The sequence below is a fragment of the Mercenaria mercenaria genome, chromosome 4 (genome assembly GCF_021730395.1).
Source record: "Mercenaria mercenaria strain notata chromosome 4, MADL_Memer_1, whole genome shotgun sequence".
Taxonomy (NCBI): Eukaryota; Metazoa; Mollusca; class Bivalvia; order Venerida; family Veneridae; genus Mercenaria; species Mercenaria mercenaria.
In genome coordinates this window covers 5,236,610-5,259,464 of record NC_069364.1, presented here as the reverse complement: position 1 = coordinate 5,259,464, position 22,855 = coordinate 5,236,610, and the positions used below count along the sequence as shown (strand labels likewise).

At 33.2% G+C, this 22,855-nt stretch overlaps 1 protein-coding gene and 1 long non-coding RNA gene across 5 annotated transcripts in view; one reads left to right on the top strand and one right to left on the bottom strand.

Annotated features, from left to right (window-relative positions):
* The window catches only part of LOC123550877 (dynein axonemal heavy chain 5-like), a 98,231-nt gene extending 79,102 nt beyond the window's left edge, over positions 1–19,129 (bottom strand). For 2 of the 4 annotated variants that reach the window (XM_053540239.1, XM_053540240.1), the window contains exons 1-8: positions 18,761–19,129; positions 15,203–15,252; positions 14,693–14,785; positions 13,950–13,961; positions 9,445–9,477; positions 8,491–8,553; positions 7,149–7,220; positions 6,653–6,712 (exon numbers count right to left, since the gene is read on the bottom strand). In XM_053540239.1, coding sequence (XP_053396214.1) covers positions 6,653–6,712; positions 7,149–7,220; positions 8,491–8,553; positions 9,445–9,477; positions 13,950–13,961; positions 14,693–14,785; positions 15,203–15,252; positions 18,761–18,899 — 522 coding nt within the window. In that variant the 5' untranslated portion in view covers positions 18,900–19,129. The remainder of the gene's footprint in view (positions 1–6,652; positions 6,713–7,148; positions 7,221–8,490; positions 8,554–9,444; positions 9,478–13,949; positions 13,962–14,692; positions 14,786–15,202; positions 15,253–18,760) is intronic. The other 2 variants (XM_045339342.2, XM_053540241.1) reach the window with 1 other exon arrangement.
* Positions 2,415–4,897, top strand: LOC128556163 (uncharacterized). Its single transcript, XR_008370464.1, has 2 exons — positions 2,415–2,592; positions 3,900–4,897. It is a non-coding gene; the product is annotated as an uncharacterized LOC128556163 (long non-coding RNA).
* Positions 19,130–22,855: the final 3,726 nt, after the last annotated feature.

Here is a 22,855-nt window from a genome sequence, read left to right as displayed (position 1 = left end):
TCTATGGAAAAGCGGTTTGGCCACGTTACAATTATATTTATAACACTACACTGTATGTTGAATGAGGTAACATTCATGCATCTCAAAAAAGAATTTTCATCAGCCTGGGTGAAACTAACACTGTTAAAGCACTATGAAATGTGTTTGGTTGAAACAAGATCTCTGGATCTCTTGCTAGGGCAGTTTTGATCCAAAATACAGCACAGATTAAGGGTTTATTACAAGGATTCACAGATGCGCAGCTTACTGCCAATGGTTTTGAGTTTTTGTACAAACTTTGACCATATTTAGCCCTTCATTTCATTAAACTGCTAGATCTGGACAACTTAATACTTGAATGTGTGTACACCTGCCTTTGTTAATCATTAACAACAATAAGATGTGAGATGTCTCATAAGAAAAGAACCCTATTTGTAACAGACTGTGTCATAAACATGTACAGCACATGCATGCCTTTCATATAAGTTTTCAATTTCCAAATATGCTGATATAGGTAACTGAGAACAACATGTCATCAATGGTATTCACTATATCTGTACAACATAGTATTTAATCTAAAATTTAACTTGGTAAAATGGAATATCGACTACGGTACAATTTTACCGTAAGTATTATGCCTAAAATTCCAGTGGGATGTACATGCATTATGGGCCACATGATTGAAATCTTTTCTTGCTAAATTCAAAAAACACACTAATATGAAATTCAACCCCACAATTTTTACGAAACAAAAATCAAAATTTAAAAAAGTATGAATACGCATTATTCAAATCGAAAATATTTGTATAGCCCCACAAAATGGGATTTAAACACTTTGTAACAAGTATTAATTCCAATATGTCATCTTCATTTTGTACATAGCATGAAAGAATAAACACTTTAAACTAACAAAAACAATTTATAAGCCTTTCAAAATACTAACATTCATTTGAATTAATGACAAGTCATTGTGTAACATGACTTTAAATGTCGAAACATGTTATAAGCAACCTAGAAAATTACTCCATATACAACTGAAAGCGCCAACATTATGAAATCTAGCTGAACGATGAACGATAATAGCAAAAGCTAAAAACTTTAAATACAAAGATTAACAGTCACCAACGTCGAGTAATTATTCAATGCTTGATTCATTGTGCAAAGTAAAAAGCGTTACTCATTCCAAATGAGTGAAAGAAAAACAGCAAAGCCAATTAGCAGAATAAGCCAATTAACAAGATAAGAAACAACATTATCTTGATTTAAAGAGTGTTTAATTAAGTGATTTCTCTTTTTGAAACTCCAAGTAAACAATGTGATTTCAAGGACATTGGTAGAGCACGATCAGTTCTTCCGATACTGGTAAATACTGTGTCTCCAATACCTTTTCGAATTCATTTATCAAATGTTTTTGACAAAACATTTTTCGGAAGATTAATAAATGCTTTTGTTACTTAACTCAGCAAAACTTGACATTTTTTAAGCAGATTGTTTACTTAATCTTCTTCAAACATCCACTACATCCATGATCACCAAACAGAGGATTACAGCTTTACACAGCCAAAAAATTCTTACCAAGAACATAGATAGTGTTTATGATAACTTATTATAAACTGAAAGTCCTAGATTAAGTTAGCTGATAATTCAGTTGGTTTTTAATTTATAACGGGCTGTTCATATGTTTAATCATATGATATAATATAATAATATCATTTCCTATTCACTCAAAAAAGCAAAATGGGATTACAACAAACTTGGAATCAATTACTTTTTCAATTGTTAACCCGATATACGTTATATTTTGAAATGAAGTTATACACATTAATTATGATTTTGTTTGCGTGATATAGTAATTAAAAAAATATAACAAAAAGTAAAGACGTTATAAAATCATATATTGCATCTCTTGCAAACATATATTTCGCAAATTTGCTCGAAGTGACTATCATCTGCAGAAGTAACTTTCATACGTCTGCATAATCAATATGCGTGTTTCGATTCAATTTCATTGTACATAATGATTTACCGGTTTCAAAATTTTTAAATTGTCCCAGCCCTAATTAAAGACCATTTAAGACTTGCTACACACAACTCACCGTGTTCTTATTAGCACAACTTGAATTGTTAATAGTTGCTGCCCAAAGAATAAAGAAAGAAGTGGCATGGGGTCTGTCCGGTTAATCAATAATATGTGCTATTAACAGCCAGCATAAGTCAGGCGGCTGCTTAAAATTAAGGTTTTGAAGTATAAACTTTTATTGAACAGTTAAAATTAAAAAGAAAATAAGAAATCCTAACAGATAATAAAACTTAGATGCAAATCTGATATTGTGTTATTTTGATCCTAAAATGATTCATTTCATGTTGTATAAAGAGTTACCAGAGAAGTTTTCAGGTCTTTGTTTAGCATAGACTTTATATTTTCCACAGGGCATCTGTCAGTTCCTGTTGCGTACATTCTTGGCTTTTGACGGCGGATGTTGGACGGATCAATACCAGTGCGAGTTTTTGTCTGGCGTTCATTATACTCAAGGTACTCTGTTCCAGTGGCACTGTCAAATCCAAGCTTTACATCACCCCACATCAGTTGCCTGGATAAATTGGTTGTTTCAGGTAAATGTTAGCAAAAAATCTTTTAATGAGAAAAGTTGATTTATTTAAAATCAGTTTTCATTTTTACACCAAAATCATCATAAAGTCATAGCAAAATTGATTTTATATGCCAGAAACCAATATTTACGTGTACACAATATGTATGTTTTTGCCAGAGCTGGCAGAAGTCATCTTTAGCCACAATTTATAATTCAGAATGGCTTTTGTTGAAATTGTATACATGCCTGTGCTCAGTTCCACCTCCTCGTATTCCGAAATGCAAAGTGTTGTTGTACCAAGTTGTATTGATGAGTGATTCTGGACAGTGGTTGCCTAACTGACCTGTCGCATATAATTTATCTAACTCCTCATCGCTTAAAGTGTCTGCTGCGTGGTCCCTGTTACCTTTGCCTTTTCTTTTTAGTTCTTTGCCCTTGCTTCTTAGGGTTGACATGCATAAAGAAAACTCTTTCCCTCTGGCGATGGATGTCGGATAATTGTTTTCTTGCAAGTGCCTGTTTAACAGTATTTGTAAAGAATTCTAATATGTTTGTCTCTGTTAAAACATGTTTTTTTCTATTCTGTGAAATCATTAATATTCGTGGGGACTAATTTTCGGATATCGTGGTTGAGTCAATCCACATAATTTAATCCCAACAAACAAGTAAAATTCCCATTCATTTATGTTTCAAATTTGAAATCCACGAATTCATATGCCCACGAAATCACCGTTTTGACCAAACCCACGAAATTTCATGCCCATGAAATTAAATGATTTCACAGAACATTATTCAGATACATTGTGGAACAGATATATGTTTTGCATTGTGGGTAGATTTTTTCTTGTGAGTTCAGAAAAAAAAAAAAAAAAAAAAAAAAACAACAACAACATTATATTAAACCATGTGTTTCAATAACATTTTGTCTGTCGGTATCATCTAGTCAAATATCGAACCTTTCTTAAGAAATATATAGCATTCACCCTTGTTATGCTGGACAGGACTTATTCCAACTTTGCAACCAGTGTAGATCTTGATCAGCCTGCACATCTGTGCAGTCTGATCAAGATCTGCACTGGTCGCCATTCAGTCAGTATCTTTTAGGTAAACACCTGTTTAACTGTCAATGGTACTGTCCAAAATGAAAGACGGACACTTTCATTATAATTTATAGAAATTAAACTGGGTAAGGGTACCTCCAACTGGTGAAAGATTCTTGAGGAAGTAAATTTATGCCTGAGTAACAGCTTTGAACCAAAAACATAGATAAAAAAATTCTGTTATTGTTGTAAATTACTATTTTAAACAAAGTTTTATTTATACTTTTAGGGCGAATGTGGACTAAGTGTATATTCACTATAAACATCCAGATACCTACCGGTCAAGACTGCTGATCATGCCTCGGATTGTAGATGGCTCATACTCTTCACCATTTTTCTGCCGGACCCTAATTACAAATTCCTGCAGATATGTGTCTAACTCAGCAGGAGGAATAAGATGCACCTGCCTGTTTTCACCCTTTTCGGACAGAAAGGACACGACTAAAGCAACATTAGAACGTGTCTTGTCTTCAGTACGCTTGTTTTTAAGACTTTCTCTGTACGCTTTTGGATTTGAACTCATGGGTGCAAAGCGGTTGTTTTGATTATTTGCTGATGATCCAGGTACTTGAGGTAGTGTTTTCTGGTCTGAACATTTTTCCTGAATGCTGACATCATTTGAAATACCAAAATCATCATCAAAGGGAAGAATGTCATAAAAATCTTGGAAAGGATCATGATCAGTTGTCAGTGGACAAGGCAGTGTGGCGGGCACATTTTTAGCAATAGGTGTTAAGTCTTGCTCTGGTTGTGTTTTTAATGAACCAGCACAGGCAAATTTGTCGGGATTGTAGCAATTGAACAGTGCTTGAAAATCATCATCAGGGAGCCCTTTTACTAAATTCATGTCTTGCAGCAGTTTTCACCTCTCCAGTAAAGTACATGTGTACTTTGTACATGCAGTACGTGCCTAAGGGCCTAATTATGTCTATGATACGCCCCTTTTCACCTACGGACCCGATTTGGACAACGTCCCCGATTTTGAACTCTCTTATGGTATTGACAGTAGACATGTTTGTTTTGTAAACAATGAAACGCTGACGGAAATTGTTATGGCTTATTTTATAAGTGTTTACTCTTTTCCATTTTTTTTCATATTGAATTGTACTTTTTGACTAATTGCTAAATGAGAAGGAACAAATAATTATGCTTTTTTATTTTTATTTCTATTTAATTTTGTCTCGTCTATGACGTAGTTTTGTTGAATTAAAAGGAGTTCCGAAAGTAGTCCGTGTTTACGTCATTTAAAGCGCGTGACTCATCTTACACCCTGGGGTGTAAGATGAGTTTTTCTAGCACCGGTGAAAACACCGGAAATCCCCATCTGGTATGCAAGAAAAACATTAGACTTGGTACAACCAATAACAATATGACTTAAGGACAATTTTTCCATAATTAAATGCCACTAAAATCATGGGATGGTAAAGGAATTATGTGGCCAAACAATTAATACAGAAATCTTTTTAAATGGCCTAAAAAGTCAAAAACACAAACTAAAATTATGTGGAAATTCAAACCCCTGACAGCATTCTGTACAAAACAAAACATGCAGAAACATTAAAAAATGTTTGTCAAACTGCTTTTCAAAATTAGAAAATATTTTTGTTATCTCCCACAAAAAAGAATTGATAAAGCAGATGAACAAGTATGCCTAATTTCCATCAGGGCTTTTCAAATGTTTGTACATGCACATGAAAAGGAGATAAACACTATATATCACTTTAGGACAAGAAATCAATTTAATAAGCTATTTAGCAATCTACTGAGACATTCAATTGGAGGTGAGAAATCAATGACAATTTTCGCAGTCAGTAACTATGTTCCTTTGTAATTGTCAATCAAATAGTTTATAAGCAAACCCTAACTGAATATTGACTTCCATGATACAACTGAAAACCACAACAGAAATGAAATCTAGCTAGTAACCATGATTTTGGTACACGATAATAGGCAACAACAAAAAAACTTGTACAAATTATCAAAAATAAAGCAACGCTTCCACCAACTGACTGAGACATACACAAGCTGATTCATTTGGCAAAATAAAAAGCGTTATTTATTCCACAATGAAGTAGAAAGAAAAACAATACCAATTCAATGAGCCAGATAATTTATAATCAATTAAACAATAAATAATGCAAACATGAAAGTTCTTGTATTTAAAGAGAGTGTTTAATTAGAAGTGATTCTCTTTATGTGAAATCAATGGTAAACACAACGGCTTGATTACAAGGTATCATCTGTAGAGAGATCAGTTCCTTCCGATACTGGTAAAAAACGTGTCTCCAATACCTTTTCGAATTAAATTGTCATCAAATTTCTTTAAAAAACATAGGGAAGATTAATCAAAAGATTTTGTTATCTTAAACCTAGAGGAACTGTACATTTTTTTCAAAGAAATCTTGTTTGTACTTAAAATCTGATGTTTCAAAAAACAATCACAACTACATGGCTCATATTCACCAAAACAGAGATTACCAGCTTTACAACTTTTACCAAAATTCTACAGAACATAGATATGTTTCAGCAAAACTATATCTATAACTGGAAAGCCCATGACTTTGTAGTGTCTAGCTGATAAATTCAGTCTTTTTCTGAATGTTGATACGGGCTTGATTTCATATGTTTCAGTATCATAGTGAAAATATCAATGAAGTACATGTCACTATGGCATAAAACACCCCAAAAAAAAGACACAAAGTGGATATAGAACAACAGAAACTGTATCACAGGGTGTACAGTTTTTCAAGTTTGTTAACCAGGATATACTGTTACTATCATTTTTGAAATGAAGTTTTTACTGACATTAATTATGACCTGTTTGTTTAAAAGACAAGTCAGATATTGGTAACAAGAAAAAACTTGTATTAAAAAAAAGGAGGAAACAGGTTCAAAAATCAGTAGTTTGCAGTGCTTCTTGTACAAACATTTACTAAGTCATATATCATGGCAGTGCTGTATTATGATAGAAGGTAAACTTACATCAGTATCTCCGGTAGTGAGGAACAACTTCTTTGTTGGTGCTGCAGTACTTCCAGATTTCTACAAAATCAAAAAAACTTTTAGGATTTTTAAGCTTTATATGTGTCACTTTTTACTAATACACTTTTATAACAAGGATATTTTGTAAAAAGAAAAGAGAAGTCTTACATTTTATATTCTAGTATGCAAAACACAGAATACTTTAAAATTAAAGTTGATCCATCAAAGGATTTTGTAAGGAGAAAATCCCTTAAAAATGCTTAGAAAAAACAGAATTTAACTATTTTTCAAATAGCAATGTTTTCAAAATGTTTTATTTAGTACCAAGCTGTATGCAGAACTTCAATCTGAATGTTAAACACGTTAAGTTAAACACCAGTATACCATTTTTCAGTTTCATGTTTCTAGGTCACGCTGAACATCCATACAAAGTTTCATGATTCAAGGTCATATACTCTGTAAGGGCACATAAATTTTACAAACAACAGATACATACCTGCACATCCTGATAAAAGAACATAAGCTTCCTGGTTCCATCTACAGCAAAGAAGGGTTCAAAAAGGTCAAACTGAAAAGTTAAACATTTAAATATTTTATAGACTTCACTTGAAGCATAAATTGCATCTCTATATCAATTAAAAATTCAAGCGTACTACTAATATACAACATGTATTAAATTTAAGAGGTTTTATTTTCTCAGGCAATGAATTCTGGCAAGAGCCCAGTAAAACAGAGTTAAGTTGCAAACCCTTTAAAACTATTTTATTATCTCCATAGCTACGATTTGCATGAAATAAATAAAATATCATGCCACTAGTTTTATTACTAAGCTTCATCATTATAATTTATTTATTTACGTCAGTTTCTGTTTAAAAAGCACTTGCTCAGTACATGGAAACAGTCACCACAGACTTGAAATACTTATTGTATCTTTTCAAATAAAACACACCTAAAGGAACATAAATTTAAATGGACACAATTCAGTCCACATTTAGTATTGACACAGTGTCATTGTGAAGTGGTTTAATAATTTAACCATTTTCTTTTCATTAAGCAATCATGAGCTGGTTTTAAATTACAAAATACAGGTTACTGAATCCAATATATCAAGGTTGATATGGCATGTTTAACTAATTAAGTTCTACCAAATAAGAAAAGTACTAATTTATGACTTGTCACGCCAACCTAATTGAATTTTTTCAGTTAGGTATTTCAATTCTGTAATATAACTCTATATAACATTGGTTCTTTTTGTGAGTATTTCAACAGCATCTAAGTTATATAATGGAGGGAAGTTAATGTCACCAGTCTGGATTCTGTATCAACACTAACTTCTTCAACAAATAACTGCCAACTTCCCCACATGAATCAGAGGCCTATTGAGCTAAGCAGGAGAACCAAAACTGGATTACATTCCCACAAAAAAAATGCAAAGAGAATTAATGTCAAACTAACTACAAATCATTTCTAACAGTACCGTAATGCCATTTTTTTTCATTTTCCACACGATTGTATAAAAAAAATTGTTTGTTTTGTTGACATTTGAACAGCACACACTACTTAGGTCATATGGCAACTTTACAGCTTTTCGTTGTGAGGAAAGACCCCCGAAACCCCTTTACACATAATCTGGCATGGACAGGCAACAAGGACAATCTTCTGCAAGCCAGCTGAATGGCTTCATTACACTATTACCCGAGTGGAACTCAAAACAAAACAATGTTTGAACCTAGATAATCATGACCCAGTACTCTACCGAACAGTCTTTGTGCAATATTATATAAGAATATAAAATTCATGTTAAAGCACAACAATGCTTTACTGTAACAATTTTGTACCTTTTCATCAGAAAGGACATGATCTTCTACTTGACTGTCATCTAAACCAAGTGCCTCACCAACCTGCAATTACAAACAAACAAAGTCATTTAAGTCTGGTGTCCATGTTTGGCTATATGCCTTTTCTAACTGGTACTTCAGTAAATTAACAGTCCAATATCTCATCTTAAAAGCATTCCTAAGTTTAATACCTGAACTAACTTATTCTTTGCAAGTAACTAACAGCTTCTCAACATAAACAGAGGTACAGAACACCGGCATGAGCAAGTAACAAATGACTGTGCTCAGAACACCTTTGAACAACACAGTATCCAATTAAGGATCAAACCTGGCAGTCTACAATTCTCACTTTTACCTTGTTAATCAAGCTACATTTTGTTTTAACATAATTAGACTTAATCAAAATGGAATATTTTGACAATTGAGCCATGCTATGAGAAAACCAACATAGTGCATTTGCAACCAGCATGGATCCAGACCAGCCTGCTCATCCTCGCAGTCTTGTCAGGATCCATGCTGTTCGCTTTCAAAGCCTATTGGAATTAGAGAAACTGTTAGTGAACAGCATGGATCCTGACCAGACTGTGCTATGTTGGTTTTCTCATGGTGCGGCTCAATTTATATATTACTGTATGTACAGAAATACTATTCCAACACTGTATTTGTTTAAGAAACTATACTGACATCATTTTTTATCATTTGCAAACAAAACTGTTTAAACTATTATTAGAATTTTTGAAAACTGTTGGGTTTATCTTAATTTAGATCGAACGTGATACAAATATTAATCGGTTTAGAATATCTGTTTTGAGAAGATAAGAATAATAAAATCAAATGTTATATTGATTGTGGCGACATCTTGGTGACATTAAGTTTTGGCATATGTTTTATGTTTCCTGTTGCACACAATACTGATACAAACATAATTTTAAAAGTAACTGTAAACCAACTTACTTGCTTGAAAATATACTTGTGTCTTGCATCAACCTGCGAAAAAAGACAGTAACATTTTTTAAAACAAGCTATTTAAGGTATTTGGAAGGAAAAGTGCTCTATACTACAGGAAACACCAGGGTCCAAGGTTTGGAGACCAGTCTCAGAATGCAATACCTATTTAAAATTTATGCTCAGAAATAATGAATCAGATGCTGGAGTTTTAAGACTGGTCCCCAAACTTAGTTTTATATCCCCAGACCCAGGTCAGTCAGGGCCTACATTTGCTTAGATGGTAAAGATTTGAATCATGAATGAAATTATATTGTATAACTCCAAAACTTAGATTAAAGTGTGACTTCATTAAATCTGCTGGCCATCAACTGGTTGTGTGTTTATAATGTGGATCTTTAGCCATGTTTAACATCTCTGTACAAAAGTTTCAAATATGAAATACTCTGTAACAGCTGAAATATTGCTTTTGTATAACAGAGTACTTGCAATATTATAGTTTTGTGATATTTGATATTATGAAATAAAATCATATGAAACTATCTCCGAGTGTTACATAAGGGCTTTTTAAAATTCAGTGATTTGTCTAGGTTTTTTTTCAGCCATTTCCATCACATACACTACGCCCAAAAAGACCTCTATTAAATATTCTGATTTCAAAACCAGACAGTAATGTATTGAATGCAATAAATACCAACGCATAGAAATGAAATGTTAAACCTACTACTATAAAATATGTAAATCATGTCTGATGAATGGTTTAATCACCTACATTGTATTTTTCTCAATAAATGGACGTATCGGCATGGTGTTCAATAATACCTTATAACAGTAGTCAAATTTATCAAATATGCATTTACCTTATCTACAAAACAGAACAAAAAGTAAACATTTTATTATCTGAATTTTGACATTATCGTTACATTATTTGTTTTACCTGTGTAAAATGAAATCATTCGAACAATTTTTTTTGTTCAAAAGGAACCGTGGGGACAACCGTATGTTTTGTGAAAACATTGCAAGATTTTATTGCCTTTGAGTATAATAGTCATGCATATAAGTTAAATTTCATAACTAAAAAAATTCAGTAGTGTCAAATCACTGTGACAGAAAAGAAGTGACTACAGAGAGGTCAATCAATTAGTTTTAACAACTAATTGAGCATTACATAATTAAAAGGGAAAATATATAATAGGTGGAAAAATAGGACAGTGATCAGTGATAAGACTTATTGCATAAGAGTAATCAAATTTTAATCAATTTTCAGGGATCGGTGAAAAAAAATGTATTTCACAACATTTTGAAGGTGACTTTTAAATTTATTTGGCAAAACATAATTCATGTTTTAAAACCATTCTGTTTATGAATATCAAATTTAATAGCATGCAAAGAGGATTATACAATGGTTTTAGCGTGACTAATTTATCAGTGGTTTTTAATCTAGCCTATATCATGTAGCCTTACAGCTTATTTTATTGATTATTGTAACAGTCTGAAGAAGATTATCTTCTACATAACAACTTTAATCTTGGTATCCATACACACTTTAATTCATTTTTCTGTAGATTAATAACTTAAACAAAAGTCTTTTTAAATTTGTATAATCTGTATCCCTCGCTCACAACGTGCCAAACAAAAATTTTAAAACGATTAAATGGAGAAAACAAGCTTATGACATGGGGTGGTAATATTACACAACATGCAACTCAAATTAGTGAAGATATGTGATTGAAATTATACTTGACAGAATGCGGCTCTAGGGTTCTAAGTCTGATACCATCATGCGAATGTTTAAAATTACGTCAACGTCACCTACACTGGCATGTTGCAATATAACAGTAAATTAATGCTTTTATCACTGGACAAACAGGTCAATTTGCTGTAAACGGATATTTGATATTCTTATCTAGTGGCCACAACTGAATCTCTATACACCTGAATAAAACTTACCCGAACACGACCTTCATGAGCCGTAGTCACGCTTTGTTTAGCACAGACAAGTTACCACCTTAATACCCTTACTTGTTATATATATTTCATAAATATGTACATTACGAGTCTTTTTGGATCAAACAGTCCAAAAGTCCTTGAGTGTTTATATCCTGGGGTAACTAAGTAGAATAATATCTGTTTCTTAAAGCAGTCAGGGAATTTTGGTTGAGACATTTGGCCAAGTTACACATTAATTATAATCTGCTGCAGACTTATGTACTGTACCCTTTATTCTCCAAATCATTTGTCTTCCACAAGTTTGGCAATCAATACAGATCGCTTGGCACTAGATTAGAAAAAGACTTATCAAATTGAAAACCCTCCTCGATAATCAATATATATACAACAAAAAACTGTTTTGTACTAATTGTCCACCCATTGAAACATGGTAAGATTCTATGCAAGGTATTTAACATTGAGGATTTCAAGGGTAAATTCATATTTTGATAAGGTATTATACAGTTCCGACCAATATTAATAATATAAAGTTTGTTCTAATTATTTGTATTAAGTGTGGCTTTTCAGAGTCTTTTAAAATAAAATCAGCCTTGAACTGTATTTTACTGATGTTATAGAGAACATAATGTTATATGTATCAATTTACATAATTATGACACTAATTTTGTCTCTGCTCTCTAGAAAAACTGCCAAGGCTGTCTCTCAATTAAAAATTAAAAAACTTTTATATGAAATGTTTAAGGACATTCTATAAAATACACATTTTAAACACATCACAATAAATATTTCACTTGCTTTTTTCCACCTAATTGTTTAAATAATTTTCAAACATACAATTCAAGACCTATTTTACTACATATACAACAATAAAGGTGCAATTTTACTATCATTTTCAGATAATACTATTTGCAGTCACACCAGTAATGCTAGTCACTCTTCAAACAATGAAATTGCCAAGAAAGTGCTGACATTTTTAGACAATCATAATAAATGAATTTATAATACTATACAAACTAACAAATTACATGTATGTCTTAAAGGTTCATTATGACACTTGCTAAAAATGAAAGACTTAAGTAAACTTTGATATTGCCTTGGATTTGGTGTGTGAAGTCATCTGGAAGTGGGGATCTGAATCAGTAAAAATATTTTTTTGTAGGTAGGTGTTAAATCCCCAATAATATCCCAGATGCAAAATTTCTCATGCTGAACAATATTTTATAGTTTCATGAAATGTCAAATGCTTTCTGAGATATTGGGACCTTCATACATATTTTTAACTAAATCAAGGGCCATAACTCTGACCTTCTGATGCTAAATCCCAAACAGAAAAAGCAGGTGCACAACCACACATGCTGAATAACTATCCTATGAAGTCTGGTGATTCTAGGTCAAATAACATGAATTCAGAGGGATGGATAACCATACACACAAGAGCAAATCTACCATGCCCCAGCCCCCTACCATATTATCCATGTTAAAAAATATATCAAACACACACAAACACAAATTTCAGTGACGCTTTAATTTTTTGTAAGAAAAGTAAAGTATTCACTTTTTATATAAATGTTATCAACACAGAGCACAAGTTCTTCCGAGAAAGCTACCGTATTGTTATGCTCAAACATCAGAAATATGAAAGTAATAACCTTTTTGGCAACCAGAGCACATAGTTTTCAGAAAACTTTAATAAATCATAAACTAACACACCTTTAATATTTAAATTTTCAGCAACTGCTACTAAGTTTATGATTTTATGCTCACATATGTTTGTGTTAGTAATACATACAATGTTCAATTCTTTACACACTAAATCAACAAAGAGCACACTATTTTCAGAGAAGGTTATCAATTTTTTACCCTCACACTTCTTGTGTTAGTTACATAACAGAATCAACAAACTAAATCAACAGAGACCTCAGAGTTTTCAGAGAACTCTCAAATTTCTATGCTCACACTTTCTGTGTTAGTTACATACAATATCTTAGAGTTTTCAGAGAAAGCTATCAAATTTCTATGCTCACACTTTTTGTGTTAGTTAATATTTATAATACATTTTCAGTACTAAATTTTATGGTAATGGACCCTTAATGACATTTAGCAAATTACATGTGAACATGTAATTGAGCCGCACCATAAGAAAACCAACATAGTGCATTTGGGACCAGCATGGATCCAGACCAGCTTGCGCATCTGCGCAGTCTGGTCAGGATCCATACTGTTCGTTAACGGTTTCTCTAATTGCAATAGTGTTTGAAAGTGAACAGTAAGGATCCGGACCAGACTGCGCGGATGCACAAGCTGGTCTGGATCCATGCTGGTCGCAAATGCACTGTTTTGGTTTTCTCATGGTGTGGCTCATATTCCTCTAATGCTATTTTGGCATTCTCAGACCACTGGTGTAGTTCATACAAGCAACCAGTGGAGAATGTCAAAATTGCATAATCACACAGAAATTGCCACAAATTAATGTCATTACCTGTCCAGTATCTAAAACACACAATCTTCACTCAATGCTACCCGTGTGTCATGCTCACAGAAACGTACATGCATGTTTAACTTACCATCAACTGGTTCTAATATTTTATAAGAATTAACATTAATATATCTATAATATTACAAAAATGTAGAAATGTCATCATTGTTATGAGACTTACTTATTAAAATTTCATGAAAATACAAAGAATACTGTTACATTATTGCTATAGAATTTATCTGCTCTGTGCCATTTCAAATGTTTTTAACATAAAACAAGAACAGGTTACATAATCATTTTGTTGGTTTGTAATGGGTTAACTCAATTTTCAATGTTTAAAATGACTGTTTACACCATATTGTAATATCATTTGGCTATAACTTTGTATCAATTTGATACTTATTATTAGTTTGTATTCAAATAAAATATTCATACACATTACTTTGCTTATGAGAAGAGTTAGATATCATGAAATTCTGGTCAAAACTTGTGGATTAAACAGGGTAAAGCCTTCAAGGAAACCATGCATATCTTTCTAAGAGATCGAACTAATGGATCTGGACTGGTTTTGTCAGAACCTCGTCATATACAACTTACTACCACAGGTTGGTGTTTCATCAACAAATAACGAAAAAAAAGACTGAAAAAAAACCCCAGTTTTGTTTCTATATGGACTAATTTTTTCTTCTTTTAGAATGTTTGCAGCACTCATACAGTCATATACAGAGTAACACTTTCATTCGGCATTTCTGTACCTAAAAAAGGAAACCAATCATATTTTCAGGGTATAAAGAGCAAAATATTATGACAGTACAAGTATAATATAGTTACCTGAGCTTTGCGTTCCTCACGAATCTGTCTTGCCTGTTTCTGCATCTCCTTCATCGCCTCCCCTGTGAGAATAACATTTTTCTTTGCTGGGCCCTGCAAGACAGAAAATCGCAATAATGCAATTTATATAACATACACAAGAACATACTTTTTCTCTATTGTTTTATGTATCAAACTTGTGTGTGAAGTGGGTATTTGCTCTCATATGAAATGTGAATAACAGCAGTGAACAGAAAATTTCATGGCTTAAAACACTGCTACACTTCCAATTTTGTCACATCAAAATAGTTCAAAATGTTTCGCAGCAAAATGGTCTCATATGCACGTAAGTAAAGTCTTACTTTGGTGATAAAGACAGTAAGAGACTTATATTGGCAACACACTAATTTTGGCTGCTGTCTGGTTCTAAAATAATCAAAATTTATCATAGTTCAGCAGCAGACTGGTTTAACTATATTAAATAGACTTACTTTGGCAGCAGACTGGTTTAACTATAATAAACAGACTTACTTTGGCAGCAGGCTGGTTTTTCGCTGGGGCTGCAGGCTTCTTCTTCTCAGCTGAAAAAGATGAAAAATGTAAAATAATTGCAGTACTCCAGTTTAAAGTTGATAACTCAAATTCCTTGGGATCAAGCATTTTACTTCAAGATAACCAAAATGATATCTTGTGCAAGTGTTTGTGGGATGGGCCTTTAATATTTTTTTCCAGATTGCCAGAATTTCCAGATAAGTGAGTTTGAGTTACCAAGTTTCAACTTTAATTTTAAAAATTCACTTTTTATTCTTTTAAAGTTAAAAAACATTTATATCAAGGTCACATGCTAAATATGCTTCAAATAAAATGCTCTTTCAAGGTCAGTGCTACACCTAGGTCATTCTGCATTTATGTCTTTAATAATGTGAAATAATACCACTTTCTTTAAACTATTTAAACTGACATATTTTAGAAACAGTTCAATGTTCATAAGTAGAAACTGCTATCTTATCAACTGGATCAGCAAGTTCTGTATCATGCAGCTAAATTATTTAGTTAAGTAATTTAGTCTGGTAATTGTTTGTCACATAGTAATCGATGTATTTATTCTGTATAGGCCATAATAAATGAATTGCTTGGTCATCATCCCCTCTCGCTCCCAGTTTTTCAGACCATTTTTATCTTCAAAAACAAAAAAAAACAAAAAAAAATCTCTAAAGATAGCTATATATTTTATTTTAAATTCTAGCTTGTCATTTTTTGTTTTTATTATCACAGGATACTATCAATTATCAAAAATAAAATTCTATCGTCTTGTCCCCCAGTTTAAGATAGATTTGGATGATAATCTTGTAATTTTAAAATTTATAATGGTTTAGATGCAGAAAAGATATGGCTGTCCTCTCTTTTCAACAAGACACAATTCTATGAATTAACCAGCACTGGACGAACAACTTAGGTTTGATGTGTGAATTTTGGATTTCCCCCTGTTATTTTTAAGAGAAAATTAAAGGGGGTCAATCACATTTTGATCAACATGGCCAAGTAATTGATTTGTTCAAAACTTTAACAACTGATGACTTACACTTATTTGTGTTCACTGAGTGTTAATTATGTTAGATTTTAATTGGAGGTATGTTTAAAATTTGATTTTCCTATTCTGGTTGCACAATCAAGATAAAGCTATCAATTTCATTATCACTACATTGCCTAAAGAATAATTTGAATTTAAGAACTATTGTACCACATTTGCCAAGGATATGCACTGACAACTATTTATTTAGCCGAAACTCCTTTAGAAAAAATTCAATTTTGCAAACGTTATATACATGAAGCTATATACACACTGTTTTAAAACTTCCCCTTCGGTTCATATTGTTGAAATATCCCATTATCTATCAAAACCAAATTTATGTAGAATTAGAAATTATATTGAAATCAATTAAAAGAAATAGTCCACTTTTTAAATACTAATCATATTAAAGGGAGTAATTACAAAATTCTGTAAAAAAAAAAATCATACACACATGATCTAATTTGGTGTAATGGGTGATTATAATGTTCCCTAAATAAATATCTAACAGAACAGAATATACAGAAATTGAAAAATGTTGTAAAATGTTGTTTAATTGTGATTGAACACGTACCTTTTAAAATAGGACTCAGTATTTTAAAAATGTTTTTAACAATGATTTAATACTTCTTAAAATGGTACATAATAGATACCTTTTGGTTTCTGTGTATCAAACTCAAAATCAGGAAAAATAGCTATTAATAATTTGTCTTAAATCAAATAATAAGCATAGGGTGGTAATTTGAAATGTACACTGTAGAAGCAGACCTTCGACCAACAAGCACCAAATGTCAGTAGCTCTACCTACACAGCACTTACAGGTACTGTTAAATATAATTTCTCCACTGAAAGAGATATTTGAATAATATAAGGTCAATATTTAATGTCTGTAGGTTATCTCGCTTTTGTAAATAATCTTAAACCATTTAAAGATACCTGGATCGTCGAAAGCGGCCTATAACTGTGAATTGATAGTCTCTTAGACAAATAAAAGATACAATGTTTTACAATAAATTTAACACATTCCAAATCTTTAATCCTAATTTCAAGGAGATATTAATTAAAACAACAATTTTTATAATTTCACCATTAATAAACATAAACTGCTTGTTAAATTTGAGAAATTTTCTGCATCTTAATATTTATTTAAGTCATCAGCTTTCAAAATTACCTTATTGCATTTTAATGGTTAAATCTAATATCGAGCCTATTTATAAATGTATTTTGATGAAATTTGATTTTCATGGAAAATGTGTATACATGTCAAACTTTCATGGAGAAATAGAAAGAAATGTCTTACAGAGGTTAAAGTTTAAATAAAAACTGACTGACACGTTTGTAGAATCTTGCATATTTTTTCAGTCGACTCCAAGATCCCGGACTTATGATAGCTAGTGTCTGAAAATAAGTCCGGATTCATTGAGTAGACCAGGGGGAAAAAAACACAACATTCTACCATAAAATGTAGTGGGTTTCTTTTCACCACAAAAGTTTGTAAAAAAAAGTGCGCGGAACAAATTGTTGAATCTTGCGGGTTTTTTATTTTCCAATAGAAATTTAGAAGTTTATCCATTCCATATTTGCAAAAAAAAAGATGTGAGAATGTAACAAGCCAATATCGCGTTTTTTCTAGTGCATCTGTGAAAGATGAGGGGCAAGATCGCGATGTCCCTAACAGGATTCCGTACTCAGACCATTATATTTACAGTAAAAAAAGATAAAGTGTCATTGTCTAAAAGTAAGATCGCGATGCAATACTGACAGGCCATTATATTTACAGTAAAAAAGATAACAAAAAGTGTCATTGTCTAAAAGTATGACAACTTCAAACTGTTAACTGCATGTTTCTGCTTGCTAGACCTTTAGGGTAAAGCGGATTTTAGGGTATAGAGGATAGATTGATAAATTTTATATTTAGACTTGAATTATTGTATAAATTTTGATATCATTCTTTTACTGGCATGCAAACAGACATTCTGACATACATTTTAAATAATTGCTTGTTGTGTTATTTTTCATATGTCATCAAATGTAAAATAAAGCTATCCTCTATAGACTAAATCAGTGTATATGTAAAAAACATCAGTGAATGAAAAGTATTTGATATACTGTAAATGCTGAATGTTTTTGAAAAGCGAATACATTATTATTCTGATTTATAGTAAAGAAATCTTGGAAAATTTGTTAAGATGTGGATTTTAAACTAAGAATGGAAAAAATGACCAAAGCTATCCTGTACACCCTAAATCAGCACATATGTAAACAATGGCTTGGAGAGAAAAAACACATGAATTTCTATTAAATGTTGAATGTTTTAAGAAGAATAGATGTTTTCTGTCAGATAAACTGAAAAAAACCTACTATTTTCATTTCTTTGAACTGGAATGTAGGAAAAATTAGTTAGCTATCCGCTATACCCTAAAGCACTGTATATTTAATTCTCAGACCCAGTTCTTGGTTATCTAATATTTTCATGATTTTCGTATTTAAAAATAGACATCTAGATGAATAAAACTTACTTTTTGTTGTAGACACCAGTGGTGGTGCAACTTCCTCAGTGTCAGGTTTTGGGCTCGGGGCCTTATTAGCCTCCTTCTCCCCGGGCCCTGGGTCCGGCTGTTGGTCCGCTTGCTGCGGCTGCTGCTCTACATCCGCCATCGTCCGTCGTAGCTAACCTACTCGTATCTATATAAAACACTAAGTTAAAAGTTCTGTTTAATTACTAAAGCACACCAGGCTAACCCTGGCAGTGTCCTCAAGTAACTGCGAAAAGTAGTTCTTCAATCACAGACACCTGCGTATAACACCTGTTAAAAAGTAGTTCTTAAATTGCCTTAATTGGTTTTAAATGATACGTTTACGAATATATGAAGAAAACAGACACCGCTTTTGAATATAAATCATTGTAGTAGGTAACAAGCTAAATACGTTTCATTTTCAATAAATAGCCAAAGTTAATTCTTAATAGACAACCGGAAGCGAAAGAACACATTCATTGTGGGTTGGTAGTCATGGCGACATGTATACATTCATGTCGTCTGCTGAAGTTTGACACGGATTAGAATAGTTCATTAAAAACTACATACATAAACCGTTTATGTAAATCACTATCGAAATCCTATAAAAACCCAACAATAGACACACAGATTTACCAAACTGATATGCTTTGTAATGTAATTTGTGGCCTGCTATGCCGTTTTGTTAAAATACATGAAATTTAGCGACACAGGCATGTAGTTTTACCGTAAGTTTTGAAGTTTTCATTTCTAAAAGTTTCGCGATGTCATTAGATATTAAAACACTGTTTTGGAAATGATCGAACATGGATGTAATTAGCTTGTCCCTATCGGATTATACGTCTACATGATATTAAATTAATTAACTTGTTAAAATCAAAGCCGTTTTATGCACCTGTCAATATTTTGCCCGCCCGGGGGAGCGGCGGGCATACACGGGACTTCAGACAGAAGACCATTCCCGACAGGCGGGAATTTGACAAACATTTGATGTACCAACCAGGCTCTAGGGTGGGATTTAGACAAAAAAAGGTTGTCTCTAGGGTAGGGATTTAGATTGACAGGTGCATTATTCCAGTCAAATGGGGCTAAGAAACCGAGATTTCTGTATTTGGTTAATATTTATAAGGGTCTGAGTAGGCTACTCCCTAGTCTCAATTATTAAAGGGTCTGAGTAGGCCACTCTCGACTCAATTTTTCGACTGCAAGGCAGATCAAATTCACAGACTGACATTTACACATTCTGGTCGCATTTTACGGCCTATCCTTTAAATCTAGAGCTAACCATGTAGGGCATATCCATATTTCCTTGCCATATGGACTCACACAGGGTCGAGAGTCTTCCAGATATAGACATGGTTTAATAGCGATATCTATTAAGAACAAACGTTACCCGTGCATCTTAAATGACCGCGAAGATCTTGGTGTACCCGAGGGCTACACGAACTTTGAAAGTACCTAATATACATTCACGTATATAATATACCATGTAGTATGTAGAAGTAATTAATTTCACATTAGTATATCTAAATTTTGACTTTGTAACTCAAAATTACACGTCGAAATATCGTCTTAGTACACATTGCTTGCTTATCGATGGGAAAACACCCAGTAAAATAGCGCGTGTAAGTTAAATGGACTTATCTCCCCGGATAATGGTGAGACAGCAACAATGCAATACATGTACACTGTCATTGCTAGTTTCCTGAAACGACCTTGCAGAATCCAAAGCCGCTGTTGTAATGTGCTTAACCTATAGGAAATGTTCAGTCATCAAATAATGGTTTGTTGAGAAAATATCACTCATAAGATTTAAATGTTATATTCAGTCGAAATACAACTAATGGGACAGTCAGGTACATAAAACAATGGCTTATTGATCACGAGATGAAGGAACAGACGTGAAACATTTCTTTTAGTATTCAATAGCCAGAAAAGGAGAACAGGGACTGCTTAAATCATCCCCTATTCAACCCAAGTTCTGGCTGCAAGAATGCATATTCTGGGAAACTATTCAACATCACCACTGCCTTTGTTTGGAAACAAAACAAGATGTGACGCAGCTGTTTGGGTAGAAAGTATGTTTAATCCTATCAGACTGCGTGTTCAGAACCATTTCAGTTTTGTAGATTATGGTCCACACAAATGATGCATACATGTACTCTACCTGAGGTCTAGCAATGGTTTTCTATGCAAGGTAGTGAATGTGACGATTTCTGGCAGATGGAGCTTTTGCATTGGTTTATGCACCTGTCAATATTTGACATTTCAAAAATTTTGTTGTCTAAATCCCCACCCTAGAGGCAACCTTTTTTGTCTAAATCCCACCCTAGAGCCTGGTTGGTACATCAAATGTTTGTCAAATTCCCGCCTGTCGGGAATGGTCTTCTGTCTAAAGTCCCGTGTATGCCCGCCGCTCCCCCGGGCGGGCAAAATATCGACAGGTACCGGTACCGATATCCACATCGATGTACTTTACATCTCTATAACCGTTTCAAGGATTTGCCAATGAAGCCTATAATAAAAAAGAACCATTTACTTGACATTTATTTTGATTCGATTTAACATCCAACCTATTTTCTCATTTTACCAAATTTCCAGATCTTCATGCAATGTACATAAATGTTGATAAAGATACTGCTGTTTTCTTGCTAAAACAGCTCAGTAGGGAGAGCGTATATATATATAGATTTATGGCCCGCCAGGTTGGCAGGCGGGGCTTTATGTTCTCCGTGTCTGAAATCACTTTTCCTCGTCTTCTGATTCATTTGGAGAAATTGGCAGTTACTTGCGTAGAACAGGTAAGTACTGATACAGAATCCAAGACCATTCGTTAGGCTAACTTTCGCCTTTACATAATTGATGTACTGTTGAAAAATGGCGCTATACCCAAATGAAGTAAAACAAACAAACAAACAAAAAAAAAATAAATAAATAAACAGAAAAAACAGCAGCTTCTTACCCTCTGCACAACCTCAATTTGACTGAATCCATGCCTTTCTACGTCCTGGTCTCAGTCTGTGACTCCAGTTATTTCCCCTGTCCCGAAATGAAATAAAAATTACACCACCAACTGGACTGTTTGTACGCCCTATCTGCAAGAAAGGTGACACCAGGCAACAGTGGCTTGCGGCTTGATACGTTAGTGTGACTATCCCCCTGTTGCAAGCATGCCGGTACGGACTGACGGACTCGATTACGACTCTTGACTCTTTTATTTTCTTCAAAATGTATCGTAATATTGTAGCACTCATTCTTTCATTATACAATATACAAGTGTTTTGGTTTTCTGCGCAGAAATTTGAAAATTAACTTTTCTAAAGTGAAAGAACATGCATATAAAGCTATAGTAAGACCAAAGTTAGAATATTCAAGTACTATTTGGGATCCACATACTGAAAGCCATATAGATCTAGATCAAATTGAAGAAGTTTATAGAAGGGCCGCTAGATTAATCACTAATCGCTATCATAATACAAGCTCAGTTTCTGATATGTTAACAAATTTAAATTGGTCATTATTAGAGATGAAAAGAGCTCGTTTAATAATATCCTTTAAGATAGTCCACTATGTAGTACTAGCTATATATCTGTATCCGGAAAATAATTTATTAATACGAGCTGATTCAAGAACAAGGCATGGACATGGTAACATATTATACACCTTCAGACACGTTGGCACATCCAAATATTCTTACGAGTATTCATTTTTTCCCCTAGAACAGTAGGTCAGTGGAACATGTTGCCCGCTGTCGCAAACACATAGCTGCCACACTTGACTCCTTCAAAGCTTCTGTCATTGTGCCTGTTCTTACCTGTGCCCGCTACTAGTATGCTGTTTTCTCATATTCTCAGGGGCCTAAAGGGTTGTTTTATTCCAAATAACAGATTAACGATTTCATAAACATATTTTGGTGTATTTTGTAGCAAATTCACTTGTCTTTCAGATGAAACCATGAGATGTTACAGAAGTTATCCCGATTGATTGTTTTGATACAGTATTTGATACACCCCCAATCTCAGAAATAGACCTAGAGTTTCTCGTATAAAATCAGACATGAAGACTTTCAGTGCTAGGTTTCTCGCCGAAAACCATTCA